The 20,365-nt window shown below is 40.2% G+C and overlaps 1 protein-coding gene across 6 annotated transcripts in view; it reads left to right on the top strand.

Moving 5' to 3' along the window:
* The first annotated feature begins 240 nt into the window (after window positions 1–240).
* CCNT2 (cyclin T2) overlaps window positions 241–20,365 on the top strand; it is a 27,171-nt gene continuing 7,046 nt past the window's right edge. Inside the window, exons 1-8 of one of the 6 annotated variants that reach the window (XM_048953436.1) lie at window positions 241–518; window positions 969–1,050; window positions 8,049–8,177; window positions 9,194–9,254; window positions 10,279–10,341; window positions 16,548–16,593; window positions 17,929–18,092; window positions 20,130–20,200. In XM_048953436.1, the coding sequence (XP_048809393.1) occupies window positions 241–518; window positions 969–1,050; window positions 8,049–8,177; window positions 9,194–9,254; window positions 10,279–10,341; window positions 16,548–16,593; window positions 17,929–18,092; window positions 20,130–20,200 (894 nt within the window). Of the gene's footprint in view, window positions 519–968; window positions 1,051–8,048; window positions 8,178–9,193; window positions 10,342–10,395; window positions 15,813–16,547; window positions 18,093–20,129; window positions 20,201–20,365 lie in introns of those variants that run through there. The other 5 variants (XM_048953437.1, XM_048953439.1, XM_048953438.1 and 2 more) reach the window with 5 other exon arrangements.

Here is a 20,365-nt window from a genome sequence, read left to right as displayed (position 1 = left end):
TTCCGTAGTCTAGAGAGAGACCGGCTCTTTGGCAGGGGCCGGCTGCGGAGATTGCGTAGATGTTGCAGCTGCCGCACTTGGGGGGGTCAGCCTACGCGTGTCGCCATGACTTCCCGCAGGCCACGTGACGCTCCACCACTCAAACGCGCACGAACGTGGCGACGCTCTCGCCGCGGCGCTGCCGAACTCTATGGTCGAGAGTAGATAGGCGGCGGGCCGTCCTATCTCGCGAGAGCCGCCATGCAGGGCGGAGGGGAGGAAGCGGGCGCGGCGCTGCCGCCGGCGGGCGGGGCCGTAGGAGGAGGAGGGGGAGGAAGTGTCATGGCGGCGGCGGGCTCAGGCGCGGGCACCTCGGCGCGGGGCGGCGGCGGCTCCTCGGCGGCCTCGCGCTGGTTCTTCAGCCGGGAGCAGCTGGAGAACACGCCATCACGGCGCTGCGGCGTGGAGGCCGACAAGGAGCTCTCGTACCGGCAGCAGGCGGCCAACCTCATTCAAGACATGGGCCAGCGCCTCAACGTGTATCCGAGCGGCGGGGGCCGGGCGGGGAGGGAAGGGCCGGGTCGGGGCGCCCGGGGCCGCGAGCCGCCGCTATCTGCCGCTGTCCGCCGGCAGGGCCTCCTCGCACGTGTGCGGGAGCCGCGGGAGCTGCCCGCTGACGGGGGTCGGGCCCGGGGACACGGCGGGAGGAGGGGCCGAGCTTTGTCGGCGCGGCCTCGCGGGGCTCTGAGCGTCGCTTCTGGCTTCGAACAAAGCGGAGCGAAGCCTGGGATCCGGTAGCGAGGTGCCCGAGTTGAGCCGGCGGTTCGCACCGCTCTCCCCTCGCCGCTGTGCCCGTGCTGCGGCGCTCCGCGCTTCTGCCCGCCCGTCTGGCGGGGCTCCGGGCCGGCAGTCGCGCCCGGCTGGAGGCGGCGTGTAGAAACAGCATCTCCGTTTGTTATCGTTGCTGCTTCCTTCATTCGGTGCTCCAGATCTCAGCTGACGATAAACACCGCGATTGTTTACATGCACAGGTTCTATATGCATCACTCCTTCACGAAATTTAATCGAAATGTAAGTATGGTTTTATTTGCGGTAATCACGTGCACGTAATTTCGGCGGTAAAGCTGACACGTGCTCCATTCCTGGGCTGGGTTGTGGAGCTGGGTGTGTTTGTAGGCATTCTGGCTTTGTGTCGGTGCTTTTGGTCCGGCAGCGATTGTTCCTCTTCAGGTCCGAATTACTTGATCGAGTAGAAATTACGTTTTTGTCTTCTGCCCCCGAAATTCACAACAAAGGCACCATCAGCAGACACCTCATGTGTGTGCAGGATGCACCCGGTGGTGTGAATCTGGCTGGCGCTCGTAGGAGCGCTATTAGTGGATGGAGTGGCAGTGCTGGCATGCTGCGTCTGCCAGCTGTGATACGGTTGTACGTGGGTCTGCAGGGGTTGTGTTTCTGCTCTTGAAAATTAATATAACTGTGCTTAGCCGCTTTTGTCTTAGAGTAGTTTGACGATAAGTTGTGTTAGACAGGAAAAATCTTCTGAGTTCATAAGAAAATGCTGACTGTCCTGTTTGAGCTAGTGAAGTAAGCATGCTGAGTTTGAATACTTGTGTGTGGTATGAAGAACAAAATTCTTCAGGAAAAGTACTATTTTTGTGGGGTGTTTTTCTTTAAGCAACTATGGAACTTTAAGATACCGTTTTGAAGACTTAAAGATTTATTATTTTTTTTTTTACATCCAGAGTATCAGATGTGGATATCAGAAAAAATAATACAGTATTCTAGGTTTCTTTCATATCTTCTCTTGTATTGTTTTGTTTTTTTCTTAAAGATTTAGTACTGATTTTGCAGAATGGTGAATGGTGATAGTGGGAGGTCTTTAAGTGACAAGGATGGTTTTCCTCAGACCTTGGCTTCTTTTGATGAAAGAAATAAATGCAGAGTGTGACTGTTGTTAGGATCTAGGCCAGAGAAGACCTTGGTCTACCCAGAGGTAGAACATTGCAAAATTGGCACTGTCTGAAATGTGGGCAGGTAGCGATCGCAGTAGGTTGCAGTGGTATCCTTTGTCTGATGTTGCATTTCTGTCGTTACTGGCTAAGCACATGGTGTCTGGTTTGGTGTTTATTGAGCAAGGCATGCATATCAGACTATAGACACACTTCAGAAAGGTATGGAATTATTTTTGTGCAAAGCTTGTGGTAAATTTAGACTCCTGCAGCAGGCTTGGCACCAAGACTGTAGTGTTACAGGTTTTGGGGATAATAGCTAAGCCTGTAAGCACAACCTCAGATAAGCTTCCATCAGTCTGAGAAACTTGAACAGGAAGAAATATGTGATGTACGTTTTGCTCATGTAATGATAGAGAGATATCTGTTGAACTGATGTATGTACCGATCAAAAGGTACTTTCCTAGAACTGCTTTCTAATTTTAGACCAAGAATAGCACACATGCAAATAAGTTCCGACAGGCTTTGTAATTAAATGTCATGGAATCATAGGCTGGTTTGGGTTGGAAGGGACCTTAAGGATCAGTATGTCCTTTAGGAATGTTTCTGAATTAATGAAGGGAAGGCAGTGAAACACTTGTCCTCTCCTTCTCTGCCTCTGTGTGTGGTGCTACCAGTGGAGCAGTAACCTGGAGCTGGTGCTGCTTTCAGAGCTTTCCCTGGCTGTCTGTGGACTTGATAAGCAAGGTAGTTGCTTGGAATGGAGAGGTGCCCCAGCAAGGGCTTGTGTTGTCACACAGCTGGATTAGTGCTTGCCCTCCCAGCTAGTAGTTGAGGATAGACTTAGCTAGCAAGAAGCTTAGGCTGCTGTGTTCTGGTTTTCACCAGATGCTAGAAAATGCCAGGTCACTTGGAACTGGAAGCATGGTGCTACTTGGATACATAGTGCCCTCCTGATGAAAACCAAGCCTTACGATGTATTTGTGAGACTTAAAGTTCACAAGTAAGCCATCAAGTGGCTGAATGCCATTGGAACTCCAGATGTTAAAGGAGAAGAAATTGTTATGTGTAATCTCAGGTAACAGTATTCAAGTGAAAGTTAAAAGCTAGTACGCTGTAAGTTAGCACAGGGAAATACTGGTTTCTGTTGAATAACTTTTGCTAGTTCTTAATTAGGCCAGCCAGTAGCTTTCTGTGTGTGTTGATGGAGAAGTTAGATTTTTTTTTTCCCCACTATTCTTCTAGGGAAAAGGGGGTGATCTCAACATGAGCTGCTTTTAAAATTCTTATTGCCATACCATCTGGCAGGTTCTCTGTAGAGAAAGCAAAAGCCGGGGTCTGTAATAAATACTTAATATCAAATCTCCAGAGTACTTGGCAAGCTGAAAAAGTTAACAGTGTTTATCTGCTGCAAGAAGAAACAAATCTCCTTGGAAGTTAAGTAATAAAGTACTGTCAGACTTGAAGCTGAGACCAAGCTAAAATGGTCTATGGAGGGAATCAGTTGTGTTTCTTCATGTATGCATGTAGTGATATTTATCTGGGGAAAGAAGGAAGGCAGAGGATAGGAATGTAGACAGCCACCGGTTGGAATTGGTTATGATCTGCCAGTGGATGAAATTTAGACTCTTTTCTTGCTTTATTGGTAGGTTAATGTTTTTCACTGAGTAATAAACACTGGAGTGTTTGTTATGAATGATTGTGGGGTTGTGCGGATACATGTAATATGTCATATGCACTTCATTGTTTTACTAAGCAAGTTTTGTAATGGAAGGTAATTTATTGAATAGATGTTGTGCTAATTCTGTTGTTTCTTCCTAAATATAATAAATTATTGTTTAATAATCCTGCATGCTTTCAGGATTTTGAGAATTGTCTGTGAGTAGGGAGCAGAATTAACAAGTGTTTTCATTCACTGGACCCACAGGGGTGGGACACAGCAGTGTGGCCAGTCCATTCTGAACATATTGCATTTACTGCCCCAGAGACCTAAAGCCCATGTTTCTAGAGAATTGCTGCGGGTTAGCAAGTCACTTTTCAAATACTACAGTTCATCTTCAAAGAACATACTTTCAGTTACAGTGATTCCAGCATCAAATAGTGAATGCACAGCAGGGTGAGACCCTGTGAAGTTGATGTGCTCCAGCTGCTGGCAGAAACTTGCTTGAAGCTGGTAAACAGAAATAGGTGTGCTAACTACTAATCTAGCATGCAAATTGCATTTCAGCAGTAGTGCAAATTAGTCTGTTAGCAGTGAACTGGGGTGTATCAACTTTGGTTTGCTGAGCATAAATGTAGTTAGTGCTAAGATCAGGGGGTGGGAGAGTTTGCTGGCTTGAATAGAAAGTACAAGCCTGTTACAGTGATACCTTAAAACATCTTAAATAGTACTTGCAGAAGATTTTTAATTTTCCTGTAGTACTTTGTCTGATGCTATATAGCAAATGCCACTTATAGAAGCATATTATTCAGTACACTGTGATTTCAAGAACAGAAGGGGGAAGAATCTGTGGTATGCTGGAGATGAGAGGTAAGGCATCCAAATGATAGTTGTATTTTTAAATCTAATCCTTAAATGCCATGTGGAATACCAAACAACTGGTTGATGATGTCAAGTTTTCTTTGTACCACACAGTGGGACACAGTAAAGTGCCCAAAGAGAGACTGCAGAAGGAATTTGTCCTGAAGTGCAAGGTAGGTGGCTGAGTGTGCAGGGGTTGCGGGGGTTCTTTATTTCCCACTCCTCTGTTCTGTTCCTGTTTTCTGTACCCCGTCCAAACTGCAATATTAAATAATTGATTTTGCAGCTGTGCAAGTTCTCAGAACTTTCATAATACAAGCCAAAATTTAGAGAGACTGTTTTTGAGCACTTGAGTTGCTTAGAGTTCCCATTAGAGTTCCCATTTTAATATATTAGTTCTTTTTATGGAATATAAGCTGCTGGTGGTAATGATTTAAAAAAAAAAAAGAAAAAAAGAAAAAAGTGAAAACTCTCAGCTTTTAGAGTGATACTTGCAGCTCCATCATAGACTCATAAACTGGACCCATTCATTGTCTGAACTACAATACATCAAGTCTAAAAACATGGTAATATTGACATGGGAAGGGAAAGGGAATTCTTAGAAAACTGTGTACCCACTGGAGATGTATTCTGAGATTCCAAATGTCTTCCTTGTAGCAACGCTGTCTTTACAAAATGTCTGGTACTATTTATTGTGAGAAGGACTTGTACCACTTCTACCAATAAAACTTGCTGTGTAATGCCCCTTGGCTGTCATCATAATGAGGCTTGTATGTTTTGTGTTTTTATTTCCTTGGCATTTGGGTTCTTATTCTCTGAGCTAGCAGGAAAGTGGGATGTAACTTCAGAAATGAAGATGTTGTTCAAATCTTATTTTGATTGCGTGATAATTTAAGTTATTGGGCTTTATGTCAAGTGGGGATGCTTGTGTACAAGAATCTTACAGCTTTGTCAAATGTCTTTGATACTTTTTCTGCTACTTCAAAGAGTTAGAAGTGAATGAAAGCTGAATGAGTAATTTTGAAGTTACGTACTTAGAAGGCAAGGTGTTCTTTGCTGAAGACTGCGCATGCCAAGTCCAAAACTTTATAAGGGTTTTGTTTTCCTCAAATCAAGGGATGTAAAAGTACTGACCTACTCCAAACTGGGAAAGTGAGCCCCAGTTCTAGCCAAGACAAAGACCTGAAACTCTTTGGCCAGAAGCCAACACTTTAAGTAAGTAGATAATTGTGGTGTGTGTAGAATTCTGATGAACCGGAGCTAAATAGCCGTTAATCAGGTTGGCTTTTATCAGCCTGCAGAACCATTTTCTGTAAGGTCCTGGTGAGGAGGCTTCCTGACTAGAAGTGACACCTCTTGGTAAATTACAAAATACCCTGATAAGTGCTGGCCTTCTTTGGAATCAAATAAAGCTTAACTGTAGTCAGACATAAAATAATATTGACTGAGGATTTGCTGATAACTTAGTTGTGTGGTTCTTGGTGCTTTGGTTCAAGAGTGTCTCTGAAATGTAAATATTTCCATAATAATTTCTAGTAGTTGCATTTTTCAAAACAGTAAATTTGGAAACTTCCAATTGTGTAGAAATAGACTTCTAATTAGGATATATTTGAATTAAACTTCTATGCAAAGCTAGAAAAACGAAGGCCTAAATGCCAGAACAAGGGACAATGTTATCCTTGGAGGGGATGGTAAGGCAGGAGCGAGGGAACAACAGTGCAATTGCTTTTGCTGGCTGCGTAGGCAAAATCAGCTTCTGCTGTTCTTCATCCCAGCTGTAAGGCACTGCTGCAAATAGCTGGTTTAAAAACAAAAACTACCATCATGAAAAGCTGGGAATTTTCTTTTGAAGCTTATTCCCACTGTCCAGCCTGTTTCTAATTCCATATACACATACTTAGTTTTTTTCTTTCTCATTGACTCCAGTGTGCTGAGTTCATGGCAGTTTCAGTTTTCAGTCCATCGTAGTCTGCCTCATTGTCTTTTCATTGAGTTAAAAAATGAAGCCTGTTAGTCTGCCTGGTGTCCTCATGAATACCTTGTCATGTTTGTCCAGTGTGCTGCCAAACTTGTTTCTTTACAACTCTATTATTAAGTATTTCCAATTTCCTTCTCAGTAGTTTGGGTTTCTGTGGATAGCTGGGCCTCTGCTAATTTGGGTCAGGGTTGTTCCTGAGACCATAATCCTTGTTATTAGGCTGGCCCTGTTGTAGGAGCTGCATGTTGTATTTAAAGGTAACAATGTGGGTGTAAATTTCTCAAAAACAGTCAGGATCTTAAATCACAGTGTTAATGTGGCTTTGCTCAGTACTGCTTGGCATCAGACTTTTTTTCATTCATTTGTAAGGGTTAGATTACAAGTTTCTTGAAAATGGAGTTTTGTCTCAGTTGTGAAAGAACTTGCTCCCTGGGACTTTTTGTTCTGTTTGTTTGGGGATTTTGGTGGATTTTTTGAAGAGTATTAGGTTGTTTGGTTGACACGCTTCTGTGCCTCAAAGGGTACCTTGCCTTCTTTTCTTCAATTGTCAATTTTTCCTTAATCTGCCAACTTACAAGTTTTACTTGAGATCCAAGTGGACGTTTCAGAGGGATTTGAGGAAACTTTCAAATGTGTCAGGGGAGTACTTTTTGCCATCTTGAACGTTATAGGTAATTACTACGTGTTCCATTCTGATCAGCTCATTGCAGTCCTTTATATATTGGGAGGGTTTTTTTTTACCAAATGCTTCATTTTGCACAACAAAGGGCTACTTACAAAGAAAAAATGTAAGGGGAAGTATGACTATGGTTCAACTCATTCAGTTCTAGTTTTATGGAGTGATTAAATAGAAATCCAGTATTTGCTCTATGAGCACTGTGCATTAATTAAACACTCATCAAGCAGCTATTTTTGAATTACTGAATAAATGCTTAATTTTAACTAATCTAATCTGCTGATATCTACATGAAGATTTCTGCCATTTTTAATTGGAATTTAATGTGGGCAACTTTTGCATACAAAGAGGACCTTGTTTCTTTTAAGTCATTTATGGTTAGCCATATTTGTGTACAAATCAGTCGTTATAGCTGACAGCTAGGCATGAAAACTCCATTTCATTGTAGGTGATACAGAACTGTCAACTGGTGGTTTGCTGCCAACTTACGATACCTAGAGTTCTATAGAACTGTTGTCTTCATTTGCAACTTGTCTTTGCTAATGCCTGATATAACTGGTGTTTTGTGAGTCTTTGTGCTTTGCCCTCCAGATACAGCTGGGTATATAGAAAAATTTCTGGGAGTAAAATTCTTTGTTTAATCAGTGGCTGCGCTGTGATGTTTTTTGATGTCTTTTATGTTGAGCTAGAATTAGGTTGACCTCAGATAACTTAATATAATGCAACTTAGCTTTTATGCTACTCCTTTCACAAGCTATGCTACTCCTGGGAAGATTGCATCACTTACAGATTAAACATGATGAGTTACTTTTACCATCTTCCGTGATTTTGGAACTGCTTAAAAACAATTCAATGTCTAAACCTTTTCTAATTATTAGCTTACACTTTCCATTGAAAATTTAAGTCCTATTTGTAAAAAGTACACGTGTTTTTCTTCTTCAGATTATATCTCCTACGGCATTGTTCTTGGCTGCGAAAGTGGAAGAACAGCCACGGAAGCTGGAACATGTTATTAAAGTAGTAAATGCATGTCTTCATCCTCATGAGCCACAACTGGATACAAAGTGTGATGTAGGTCAAAGTCGTGATTTAAAGATATTCAGATGATGCTTTGTCTCATGAGCTGCTGCATTGTCTTGACTGGATTATTGCTATCTACAAATGAGAAAAAACTTGTTTGAACTATTAAGTAATACAGATCTCTTGTATTACTTAATAAAGCTAATTGAGCACTGGAATATTTGAGTTATGACAGTCCTTGAACTTGCATTATTGCTAAGACTGGTATAGTAGGAGTCTACACAAGGCATTAAAGAGGTTTCATGTGTGGTTCTATAAGTCTCGTGCTTCATGTAGACTTCAAGATGCTGATGAAGAAATACTCAATCCAAGGCTTACTGTGTGCCATTTTCTACACTGTGTTTTAAGGGATGCCGTATAGATGTCATCTCCGCTGTACGTTTGGTCTTCCTTGCATTTGCCAGACTTTGTGCAGCTCTTGCTTAATTTTATTTCTTTTTATGATGCTTCTTAGAACCACGCGTATGAGCAAGTAAGGTGGAAATGCATCAGTTACTCTGTGTAATGGTCTGGCTGAGCTAGTTATGCCCTGCTGGGTCTGAACTGGCAATCAAAACTATTTGCCATGCTCCCTGTTCATGAAGTGACACACAGAGCTGTATTAGATACATATTTGAGCCCAGACTAAGGCTGGTTGGGTATGTCCAGCTGTATTTTAATGTACTTGTCATAACCTCCTTAGAGATACTTGAGTTAGTTTGCGCTGGCAAGCCTCCACAATGTGTCTAATGTCCCCCACTCTCCAAAAAAAAAAAAAAACCTCTGCTACAAGTATCAAATCCAGGGTAAAGAAACTTTGCTGCCAGGGGTGGTTAAGCTGGTATAACTAAACTTGCAAGAACATACTAATAGATACAGCGAAGCATTGTGAATTGTCAGTGCCCTGTGACATGGGTAGTGCTCTTTAATTTATATTGATCATGCCTATTAGTTAAAAAGGAAGTGTATAATTGAAATATCGAGACAATAAATACCTGTGTCTTGACTTGTTTGCTTGTTTGTTTTAGGCATATCTTCAGCAAGCTCAAGAGCTGGTTATACTTGAAACAATAATGCTTCAAACTTTAGGTATGTCTTCCTAAATACCTTTTGTGCAGCCAGCTTCTCATGAACCAGTAATGGGACCCAGGTAGCAGAATTTTTTTTGATGCACTGCTAGTATATTAAAATTTCACTAGTTTTTGCATGTAACTTGTGAGTCTAGTTCCATATTGTGCTCATTCTGGAGAGAAATGTTATACCAGTACTTCTCAAATGTTTGGATAGTTTTTTGATAGAGTAAAGAAGTATACCCGTCAAAATAATAGTAATGGTGTTGATGTTTCTTTATGTGAGGTAGCATGTACTAAGTTAGCTGTGTGTGTTCTGAAGCAAATGGTAAAAGCTTCATGCCAAATGTTCTTCCCCATTTTGTCTTTAATAGAAAAATGTGATTGCGTAGGGTAACTGCCTCTGAACATCAAAATGTGCATTGTTACTGTTTAATGGATTCAGGTAATTCCAGAATCTGATAAGAAGTTGTTTTAGCTTTAAAGTGATGTCAATAAAGACAAAGCTGGCAGGCCTGAGAACACTGACTTAAATACCACTGAGTGTGTGTGATTAAAAAAAAAATAAAAAAAGTTAATAGTAGTGACCCATTTTTTAAAATAGCTCTATAAACAAAGATAGCTTTCTGGAGTGACTGGCCCGTAAATTGTCTTAGTTGGTAATCTCATGGATGCAACATGTCTGTTAGTCCCAGAAATGATTGAATAAAGTGCATGCATGTGCACACGTTTCAGTGTCCGTGATACAGCTTGTGCTGACTTACAGATGTACTGGAAACTGTTCTTATGTCGTTCTTTAAAAATGCAGTAGCTTCACAGATACTATACAGAACTTGAGAGTAATGCAGGAATATTGATCTTTGAAGGGCTCTACTGTTTACCATCAACAATATGAAAGGATGCAGAATGGAAGGTACTTAGAGTGTTCCGTGATCTGTGTTGGGAAGGTTTTGCAAGTATTAGGTCTTAGGGAAAAGGAAGAGTTTTCTGTGTATTTTACAGATGAAAATGTGTTGTTCTAAAATATGTTCTTAACTCTTAAGGTTTTGAGATTACCATTGAACATCCGCACACAGATGTTGTGAAATGCACGCAATTAGTGAGAGGTCAGTGGCTTATATCCCCTTGTGTAAGCTCTTTTTTTTGCCTTTATAGTGAAATTTGAAGATGTTATTTGTGTAATATGATCATCTACTATGTTGTCCAAAGTTTGTTTAAAGCTAGTTCCTAAAAGCCTGCTCTTAACATTTAGAGTTTGAAGAGTCCACTTCTGTCCTTTATGAATTTTTTGCTTACTTAATAAATTTGACTGAGTGATTTGTTCCATGTCTTCTCAAATTACAAAGCAGTTATTAGTTGAAATCTAAATTCTGGGTTGATTTTCACTCTGAAGTAGTTTCACAGTTTGTGTTAAATAATGGCTAATGCTAGCTTTCAACCTTAGCAAACCTCACAAGCTGTGGGATATACAGAGTACATACCAAGTCTGCTATCACATGTGAATACTTAACGATGTGACTAATTGTTTTTCTAAAGTAGCATACTAATTTGGATTAGGTGGTAACAAACTCCTAACCTTTTGTTTTGTGCATCCTCTAACTTGCATGCAGCTCATGAATGAGACTCCAGCTAGAAATCTTTTCAGTATTTTTGTTGAGTTTTGACACGCATTTAATTCCTAAGTCTGTTTCCTTCAGATCTTAAAAAAAATCTCTTATAAGGGATGGGTATTGGGGAATCAATTGAAAAGGCTCATAAAATAGGCTTTTTGCTTTAAAACACGTCCCTTAATTTAAGAAATGCTTGGAAATGATTAGACTGTAGTTGCTGACCTTTAGTCATTAACTGTTGTCTCAGTGAAGAATAGCGAAGTTTAAGTTCTTCAAAGGTCTTCCTCCCCCTGTGAAATATCAGAAGGGTAGGTACAACATAACCAGGTTGACTTAGGCCTGTTTTGTAGTGATTCTAGAAGTAAGGTTGTTCTTTGAAAGGGAAAAAAAGCTTCTTTTTCACTTTAAAGTAGCTTACTAGAATTTGAGGAGAGCTGGTGTTGTATGTAGCTTATTTGCACTCGAAGTAGCTTTATTGCAACCTTGGGTATTACAGCATTCTTTGCTTTCTGTCCAGATTTGATTGTGACTCAGTGCATAATTGCAGCTAGTGTCTTAATAGATTGCATTGGCAGCTCTGTAAGGTTTTGCCTTGAGTTTTCTTAGCTGTTGGCCAACATAAATGTAAGCACATTTCATTGATACGCGTGAGCCTCTGTGCTTCATCTCAGTGTCTGGGGGGAGCAGGAAGGCAGTGGTAAGCAGTAGTGTGAATAGTTCAGGACTTCCACATTCGTGCGTGTGTCTGATGGAAGCTTACAGTCACTGTTATGTAAACTTCATTTCCTTCAGTCAGGGGTGGATACTGCTCTACAGTTCAGCTGTTTCCTGTGTGTGCTGTCTGCCACTTTTGTGTACTAACAGTTGGTGCGCTCTAGGTACATGTTATGATTAAAACTTTAAAATTTAAAGCTAGTATTTAATGTCAGTGCAGCTTAACAAGGTACTTAAAATTCAAAATGATACGAAATTTTGAAATCTGAAGACTTCACTGAGCAATGGAAGTCTGCACGCCTCAAGAACTGGTGCAAGATGAATTTAATACAGTTGTTGCTTGAAAAGCTACTGAGCTGGGTAGGTGCGCTTCTTAGTGTGTGCACATATATGAATAGAGTTCTTGTTAGCATATTCCCCTCCTGGGGTGGTATGGGCTGTGAACGCGAGACTTGAATACCTAATTTTTAGACATGGCAAAAATCCATAAATTTAAAACATGAAATATGAAAAATGTAGTGATGTTTGAAAGTTAATTCAGAATAATTACTGTGGAATCTTAGCTGTTTGTATTGAGTGGATAAAGATGGATTTCTGGCAGTGATACTGTGATATGATTTTTCTCTCTTAGTATCTACTTCTTGGACAGTGTTGCTTTAATGTAGATAGGTTCTAGACTTGGATATCCAGTTCTGAAGCTTTCAGTGTATACTGAAAACCACTGTCTGTGGTAAGCCCTCAATGCTGAAGAGATTGATTGGGAAGTTAAAGCAATGTAGGGTTACTTCATGCGGTTCTGGTAATTATTCCAGAAGGCAAAGTAAGTTTGTCTTACGCTAAAGGAGATTCATTCATCCAAGATTATTGTGATCAAAACCTTCAACAGTATCTTTGAAAGGAGAGGGAAGGGAAGAAGATAACTTGGCTGATTGTTTACCTGTCAGAGGGTGCAAAGTTAGCTGAGGACTTAACAAGTCCTGAGTGACTTAATGAGGCTTTTTGGCTCAGCACATGTGCACTGAATTATCATGTCAGGAGAAAAGCCCTGCTCTCTCAGAAAAGCTGGCTAAAACTTATATTTAATCACAGAATCACCAAGGTTGGAAAAGACCTTCAAGATCATCCAGTCCAAACATCCTCCTATCACCAATAGTACTCACTAAACCATGTCCCTCAACACAAAATCCAACTGTTCCTCAAACAATCCAACATTTCCTTAAACAATGAATGAATGAAGCTCCTTAATGAAGGAGCTAAGAAGATGCCTGATTCCCTCTATCACTTTTTGTTATCTTGCATCCAGAGTGGTGTGCTTTATGCTCTCACTGTTACCTGTGTTAATCTGTTTCCTTTAAAAAATTATATTCTGTTGATGAGGTTCAAAAGTTCCAGCAAAGTCCTTTGTCAGAAGACCCTTCAGACAGGGAAAAAAAACTGTTGGAAGCTGATCTAGTAAGTGGGAACTGGTGCTAATAAACTTAATCTGCTTGAATTTACAACTAAAGGAAAAGTTTAATTTGCCTCAAGATTGAAACCCTTCTTGAAAGTCATAGTAGACAAAATAGATTATTGTTGATAAGGGGTGACTGGGTTTGTGTGTGTTTGTATATGTTGATCAGGGTGTTTAGGTGTAAGATGTTATTCTTGCTTTCAGAGTTTCATGGGTTCATAAAATTGTTCCATCTTTACGGTTTAGTCAGTATAGTAGTCAAGGATGGGTCTGGGCTCAGTCTGTTTTCTGCACCATTCTTCCTCAGTGTCAAGAGACTGAGAAGAGGAGACAGGACCATCATTCCTTAGGATCTCACAGGTCTTCTAAGGAATCTGGGGCAGTGGATCCATAAAGGCAAGCTTCAGTGCCCACTCCAAGGATGCTCCAATGATGAAGAGAAAAAGGGAAGAAGAAAAATAAAATCAATCATTTTGATTTGTGCCGAACTACCTTCACTGGCTTGAATTCTAGTTGAGCTGTGAAACTGCCCTAGAGCAAAGACCATCACAGTGTCCTCTTAAGCTCTGGTGCACACTCAGTCTGTTCTTAGCTGCATCTGGTGAAGGGAGAAATCTGTCTCCTTATCTTCATCTTGGAAAGTCTTCCATCATTCCTTTTTTTGTGTTGGTACACAACCTTCTTTTGGAACTGAAGATGGAATCACAAGAATTTCTAAGATTGTTCTCACTACTCTGCAGGTTATAAGGTATCTTGAACTCCCATGATCCTTGCTAGTCATCTGTGGAAATTGCACTGTCAAGTTCTTCAAGCAAACCATAGTGGGGTTAAATCAGGCTTATCAAGTCTGCAGAAGAGATCAATTTGAGGACAACTTAGATCTCAGTACAGTGGTGTGGAAAAAATCTTAGATGTGAGCTGTACTCAAGCCATGCTACAGGCAACTTTTGCATTCTGAACTTTCACCTCAGTCTTTTACAGGCCTGTTCGCAAGGTTTAGCAGCTTCCAAAAAATAAAGCTGCCAGGACTGATCAGACCTGAAGACCTATGCTATGGCCTTCTCCAGTCCTTTTTAGGTGAAACAAGTGTCTGCCAACAGCTCCATTCAGAGGCCTGTGGATTTTTTTTTCCCCTCACAACTATTTCAGCAGCCTTCTAGTCTTCTGATATTGATTGGCTTATCCCTGGTCTTTTTTTTTTTTCTGGGGATGCTTGCACGTTTTCTCAGGGTCCCAGCCACTGTGCTCCCAAGGGTAACTTGGCAATTGCATTTTCATGATTATGTCAAGATCAAAGTTAAATTTAGTGTTGAAGAAAAGAATGAGAATATCTTGGAGTTGCATCAGTTTATCTGTGTGACCATATCCAATAAAAATCATTTTTGCTTCACATTGGGAATTGCTTGGAGTCAGTAGGCTTCTGGGAGTTGTATCAGACAGCCAGTCCTGTTTCAAAATCTTGGTTAAGTAATCCCCTGCCTTACAGCTGCTTCTGCAGCGGTGAGACAGGGTAAGTTTTTTAAATCACTCCTGAATGAAAAAATATGAAACTGATTATTAATGTCCGATATCAGTCATCTGCCCTACATCTTACCAGTTGTAACAGGCAAGCTGTGCTGGCTTGTTTTAACCTCTGTACTTAATATGATTTCGGGAATGAACTTTCCTCTACTTTGCTATAAAGGAAATATAGGAACCAGGATTTATTAGTTTTAATTTTAGTGGGCAGACTGTACTGAAGAAGAACTGCTCTAAATGTAAGAGAAGAGTTTGGGACAGTTGTTTTCAATTGTGCCTTGTCTTTACAGAGACTTTTAATTATTGAGCTGAACTTCCTTCTGATTTTGGCAGTGTTGGTTATTTAGCTGTAAATCCATTCAAATAAGTATGATACTGCTTGTAGTGTAGGTAAGGTATTTATCGCATTAATTTTTTTATTGAGGCTAAAAATGTTTGTTTCAAGATGTGATTCTTTTCTTCCAGGTATGTGTTTTGATTTACTCAACTTTCAAGCTGATGTTAAATAGAAGTTTTCTGGCATCTGCTTTTCTTCCTTTTTTGAAAGTGCCATTTCACTAAGAGTAGAGATGCCCCTTGGTCCAGTCCCTTAATTACAACATGCTGTAACTGTCCAGAACGTAGAAATTATTGGAGGTCCTTCAGACATTACTTTGAAAAACAAAGAGCGAGACATCAGTTTCAGTCTTGTTAAACCATTCTGTGTTTTCATTTGTTTTTATGATCTTAGTTTAGTTTTTCTTTTCGGTAATATTGCCTTGTACTTTTTTTTTTTTTTTTAATGAAAGGGAGTGGAAAAGGTTGAACTCCATGGTTATCTGGCATAAACTACCACTGTAGTTTGCAAACTAATTATAGTATAACCCTGCCACGTAGCTCGCCTTTTGATTATCATGGATTAGCAGAATTTGTGTGCAGGAACGGATCCTGTTACCCCGTTCCTTCCATGTTATTTTCAGATTATGGCACTGTCTATCTGCGTAGCGTGAAGAAAAACCTGATTTATACTCTTTGGCAATCATTAAAAATAGCTAAATCATGATTTTAATACACTTCTTTTTTATTAAATGTTAAAGGCCACTGCAGTATTTCTCAAATTTAATCGAAAGATCATTTAAAATAAAGTTTTGTGACAGTATACCCTTTGACATAAAATTCAACAATACACTTTCTGCAGGTAGCACTGATTTCAAGTGATAGCGTCAAAGTAAGAATTCAATGAAGGCTGCATTCAATCTTCAGTTAATACCATTGTGCCCAGCTATCCCATTATGTACATGTTACAGTAAGTTCTTTTACTTGAGTGAGGATCACTGGGGTTTCACTGGTAGGGGTCAATGCTAGATGGTTGTAACAGTGTAAGTCATTGGCTTTTTGTCTGTGGTATGCTGCAGTCTCTTGCATATTTTTTTCTGACAAAAATGCAGTTGTTTACTACTTATCAGAAGCTTTGACACAGGTTTAACAAGTGTGGAAGAAAATGATACGAGTACTGTGCTCTTGATTAGAAGGAGCAGAAAGCTTGTTTTTCTAACCATCTAGCTTGGGAGCTGTGTTCTGAGGTTCTGGGGAGAAACGTGGTTACAGTTTTATGGGGGGAGGTGGGTTCTCCAGCCATACTGTCGTGTTCCTCTCTCAGAGCAGAACTTGCATTGTAGTGCTTGGTTTTTATAGACTGCCTTGCTGCAGTCTGCTGTTTGGGTGGGGGGAGGGAGTCGAGTATTTCTAGAAGAGTGCTTTCATGTATGAGGCTTTAGTGGGGTAGATAAGGAAAGGGAAACAGTTCTGTGGGCTGAGTGAAGGGAGAGTCAGTGGACCAAAGGTCTGGTCCATCTCCAGTTACTGAATGTAATGGACACTTTTGTACCTTGGAAAGACTTAAAAGGCTAGCTAGTTAAATTCAAGTCAGTTCTGTGAAAATAGTAAATGGTGCTTTTGGAAGGTAAAAACTTTTAATTTTGGAATGAACCTGATAAGTTAGCATAGATCCTTAACCACTTTGTTTTTCTTTTTGTTACAGCAAGCAAGGATTTGGCACAGACATCCTATTTCATGGCTACCAACAGGTTGTTATCCTGAACCTCTTTGTTGCACTGTTGTAGCACACTATAGCTTCCTTTACTGCAGGGCCCCCTACATGTGTCTTACCCTTGTTGCAACAGGAGACTGGGCCATCTACAGTGGTGGTACCTTTCTGTTTGCAGTGCGGTGTATTGTACAAGGGCTTGATGGCACAAAGGGGTTAAATGCACAATGAGAAGTGTAGTGGTGCTTTCTGATGACATTTTCTCGATTGTGAGTGCATAAGTCTAAAATTGGTAGCCTGAATAGCAGCTAAAGATTACAGAGAGCTAAACTTAACCTAGAAATTCGAGGATCTTGGTAAGTACAAAACTATTTTTAGTTTACACTTCTAGTTAATGGCAGTTTTCTCTTAACTTTAAATATGTTGATCCAGTCTTAACTTATAAAATTATAGTGGGCCTGAAGCCTTTTCATCTGGTTGATTTTTTTTTTTTTCATTTCAAATAGACTAGAAGTAATCCAGTGTTCTTCCTTTTAGAAACAGCTCTTTAATCTTAAATGCGTGTTTTAAAACTTAAGTACTTCTATAAATTTGAAGTTAATTGATTCCAGATGGAGACTGTGTAAGGATAGGCTGTTGTAGAAAGACAGAATTTGAGATTAGGCTTTAGTGTTGATTTCATGATGACTGCAGTTTATTTCTTGCAAGACAACGTTGCACTTTATTAGGATTACACTAGATCTATCTAGTATTTAAGTAACATCTACTGGTTGGTTAGTTATTCCAGACAAACATTTCTTGGTGGTTCTTTAGTGGGCAGATTTCTGTATTTGAAGTAGCTGTTAAGCTGCAATGAAGCAGTGAAGCTGAACCGAAGCCTCTGTGCTGCTGCCAGCTGGAAGCTACAGTTGAGTTCACAAGTACCGCAAACTCAGGCATGGTGAAAGCTAAGCTCAAAAGTAATTCACTTGGCCTCTGTGAAACTTTGGGTATCTTCATCTAATCATCTAAATCAAAGACTGTATAATGAACTGGATTTTCCTTTAGTGTAGTTATAATTTTAATTGTCCATATTACACTAATTTCTTTTTTAGTGCTTATGTAAAAAAGTGGTGAATTTATTTACTATTAACCGGTCTTTTTACAGGAACAGCAAATTAAGCGTTGTCAGATAAATGCCTTGCCCTTTGTTTTACTAAGGCAGTAAGGCACCTTAAGAATTTAAACAGAAAAATGTTCCATGAACTGCTGCTGTTTAACTGCTGTTGTTTGACAAATGATCTTAAGCTGTGTGTTAATGGCTGATTTGTTTGGTTTTCTTGTTTTACATGTTTGATTTCCTTTGGTTCCTCATTACAAAATTTGTGTGCAACAGTCTTCACCTTACTACGTTCTGTCTTCAATACAAGCCTACAGTGATAGCTTGTGTGTGCATTCACTTGGCCTGCAAGTGGTCCAACTGGGAGATTCCAGTATCAACTGATGGAAAACACTGGTGGGAATATGTAGATCCTTCAGTTACTCTGGAATTACTAGATGGTAAGTAATGCTGCCTTTTCACATCTTGCAAATGCTTATTAATGTGGCTGTAAAAATAGTAGCATAGTATTGTGAGAGCATGGCTTTAATTCCAAAACAAATTTCACTGATTTCACATACTGAATCTTCAGGTAAGACAAAGGTATAGGAGAGGGAAGAACTTAGGAAGACGGTTTTGAAACCCATCTTATTTAAACTTGTGAGCTGGGATTTCCATGTACCTTTCGTAGGTGCAGGTTACAGTTTTGCTTTTAAATGTGTTCCAGAGCAAGGAAACCAGGCAGACATCTGTGCAAGTCCATGTAGTTCCGATAACTTTATCTGTATCAGTGTTCAGATTTCTGGTTTCCCTGTCACTGCGACAACTGTTCTCAAGTCATAACATTGCCAAATTAACAAAGGTAATTCTGTGTTAACAATTTGGTATCACCTGTGATTATCTCAAACTCTTGCAGAAATGGTGTTCTCTTGTTTGAACGTGCTATCCCGTTAGTTTTGGATTACGAAGTTCCAAAGACAGGAACTGCATTTACTACAGCGGAGTCTGAATTTAAAGCCTGTTATAGAGGTGGTAGTTTCTAGGGTTCTCAAATATTTTGGTCTTTGCTGGTAGTTCTAGATGGAAGAACTTGTTTCAGAGGAGTGGTAGATGTCTGCTGGCGTTATATGGCCGACCATGGCTCCCCATGCCCTGCTTTTCATGTCTGCCGAGTTTTTATTTCTTAATGACAGAATTGTTTGAAAGTGAAAATCTAAGCAGATGCTATGTGAAGCACAAAGCCAGAATGAACTCGAAGCTGAGAGTTCAAATGCTTTTGTTTTGGGGCTCCTCAGATTGTTACCTGTAGCTTGAAATACTACTCTGCCTTCTCATCTGGCTGTTGGCTATGCGTGTGTGGTGAGCAGGCATCACTGTGGTTTTTAACATCTTGGAAGATGTTCTGTAAGCCCCCAGTGGACACCACTAAATTCTTAAGCATTTATGGAGCTGGTGTGTGTAATTGGGACTCAACAGTGGATTAAATTGATGAGGCACTTTTGCAGTTCCAGTGCCTCATTACCCTTGCCGTAAAAGATTTTTCCTTACATCTAACCTAAATCTACCCTATCTGAACTTGAAGCCACTTCCCCTTGTTCTGTCACCACAGACCCTGCTAAAGAGTCTGTCCCCTTCTTTCCTGTAGCTCCCCTTTAGATTCTGAAGGGCAGCTGTCAGATCACCTCACAGCCTTCTCTTCTCCAGGCTGAAGAGCCCCAGCTCTCTCAGCCTGTCTTCATAAGACAGGTGTTCCATTCCCTGGATCATTTTTGGGGCCCTAACTTGCTTCGGAGTTCTGGAGAAGCCAGTTCTTCTAGACCTGCAGTAGGTCGACTCTGTCACTTTTTTTTTTTTTTTTTTTTAGCTTATGAGTAAAATTAAATTTCAATTGAAGGGAATTTTTTTGTGCAAGCTGACAGGTATGAGATCTAGCCTTCCTTGTGGCCACAATTTTCAAAGGGTTTTTTCTTCTAAACACAGCCAGCTACTTTGCCTTGAACGCAAATCAAAAACTATTGTTTAAAATAGTGTTTCAGAAGGTTAGGTGGCTGATATTTAGCTCAGAGCTGTTACTGGTTGTTCCTTAAGTTCAGTGGAATAACTGAGACCATTTCCTTTAAAGTCTAAACTTCTTAACTTCACACAATAAATGCTTAAGCTGAGTGACAAGTGTGTTATCTTAGGTGCTTTTGTTTGTACAGTGTCCTAGAAAATCTTTCATCTAATAAATGCAGACTCTGCAAGTGTCTGAATAACATTGGAAATGTGGACCTGCTTTCCAGAATGTGTGTGGTGGTCAGAGGTCTGTCTTAGTGAAATACTGTAGCTTTATTTGTTCAGCACTTGACAAACAAGATTTTGATTAAATAATGATTCAAATCATGCGTAGCCTGCAGTAAAAGCTGCTGAAGTATTCTGTTAGTCTAGAAAAGCTATAGAAGTTAAAGCTGCTTACTACAGAATCAGATGTAAAACATCTTTTTTGTTTCTCTACTCAGAACTAACTCATGAGTTTCTTCAAATACTGGAGAAAACACCTAGCAGGCTGAAGAGAATTAGAAATTGGAGGGTAAGAAACTTTCCTACATCAGTGCAGCAAAAAGAAGTTCTTAGAAGAACTATGAACTGCTTTTGATTCCCCCAGTACAGCTGAGGGATGAACTGTTGAGTCAGCTTTTATCCTCACCTGTGAGCTAAATTAGTTTTTTACTAGCATTCTAAGCTTTGTATTTTC

The sequence above is a fragment of the Lagopus muta genome, chromosome 8, assembly GCF_023343835.1.
Source record: "Lagopus muta isolate bLagMut1 chromosome 8, bLagMut1 primary, whole genome shotgun sequence".
Taxonomy (NCBI): Eukaryota; Metazoa; Chordata; class Aves; order Galliformes; family Phasianidae; genus Lagopus; species Lagopus muta.
This window is presented reverse-complemented; position numbering and strand designations above follow the sequence as displayed.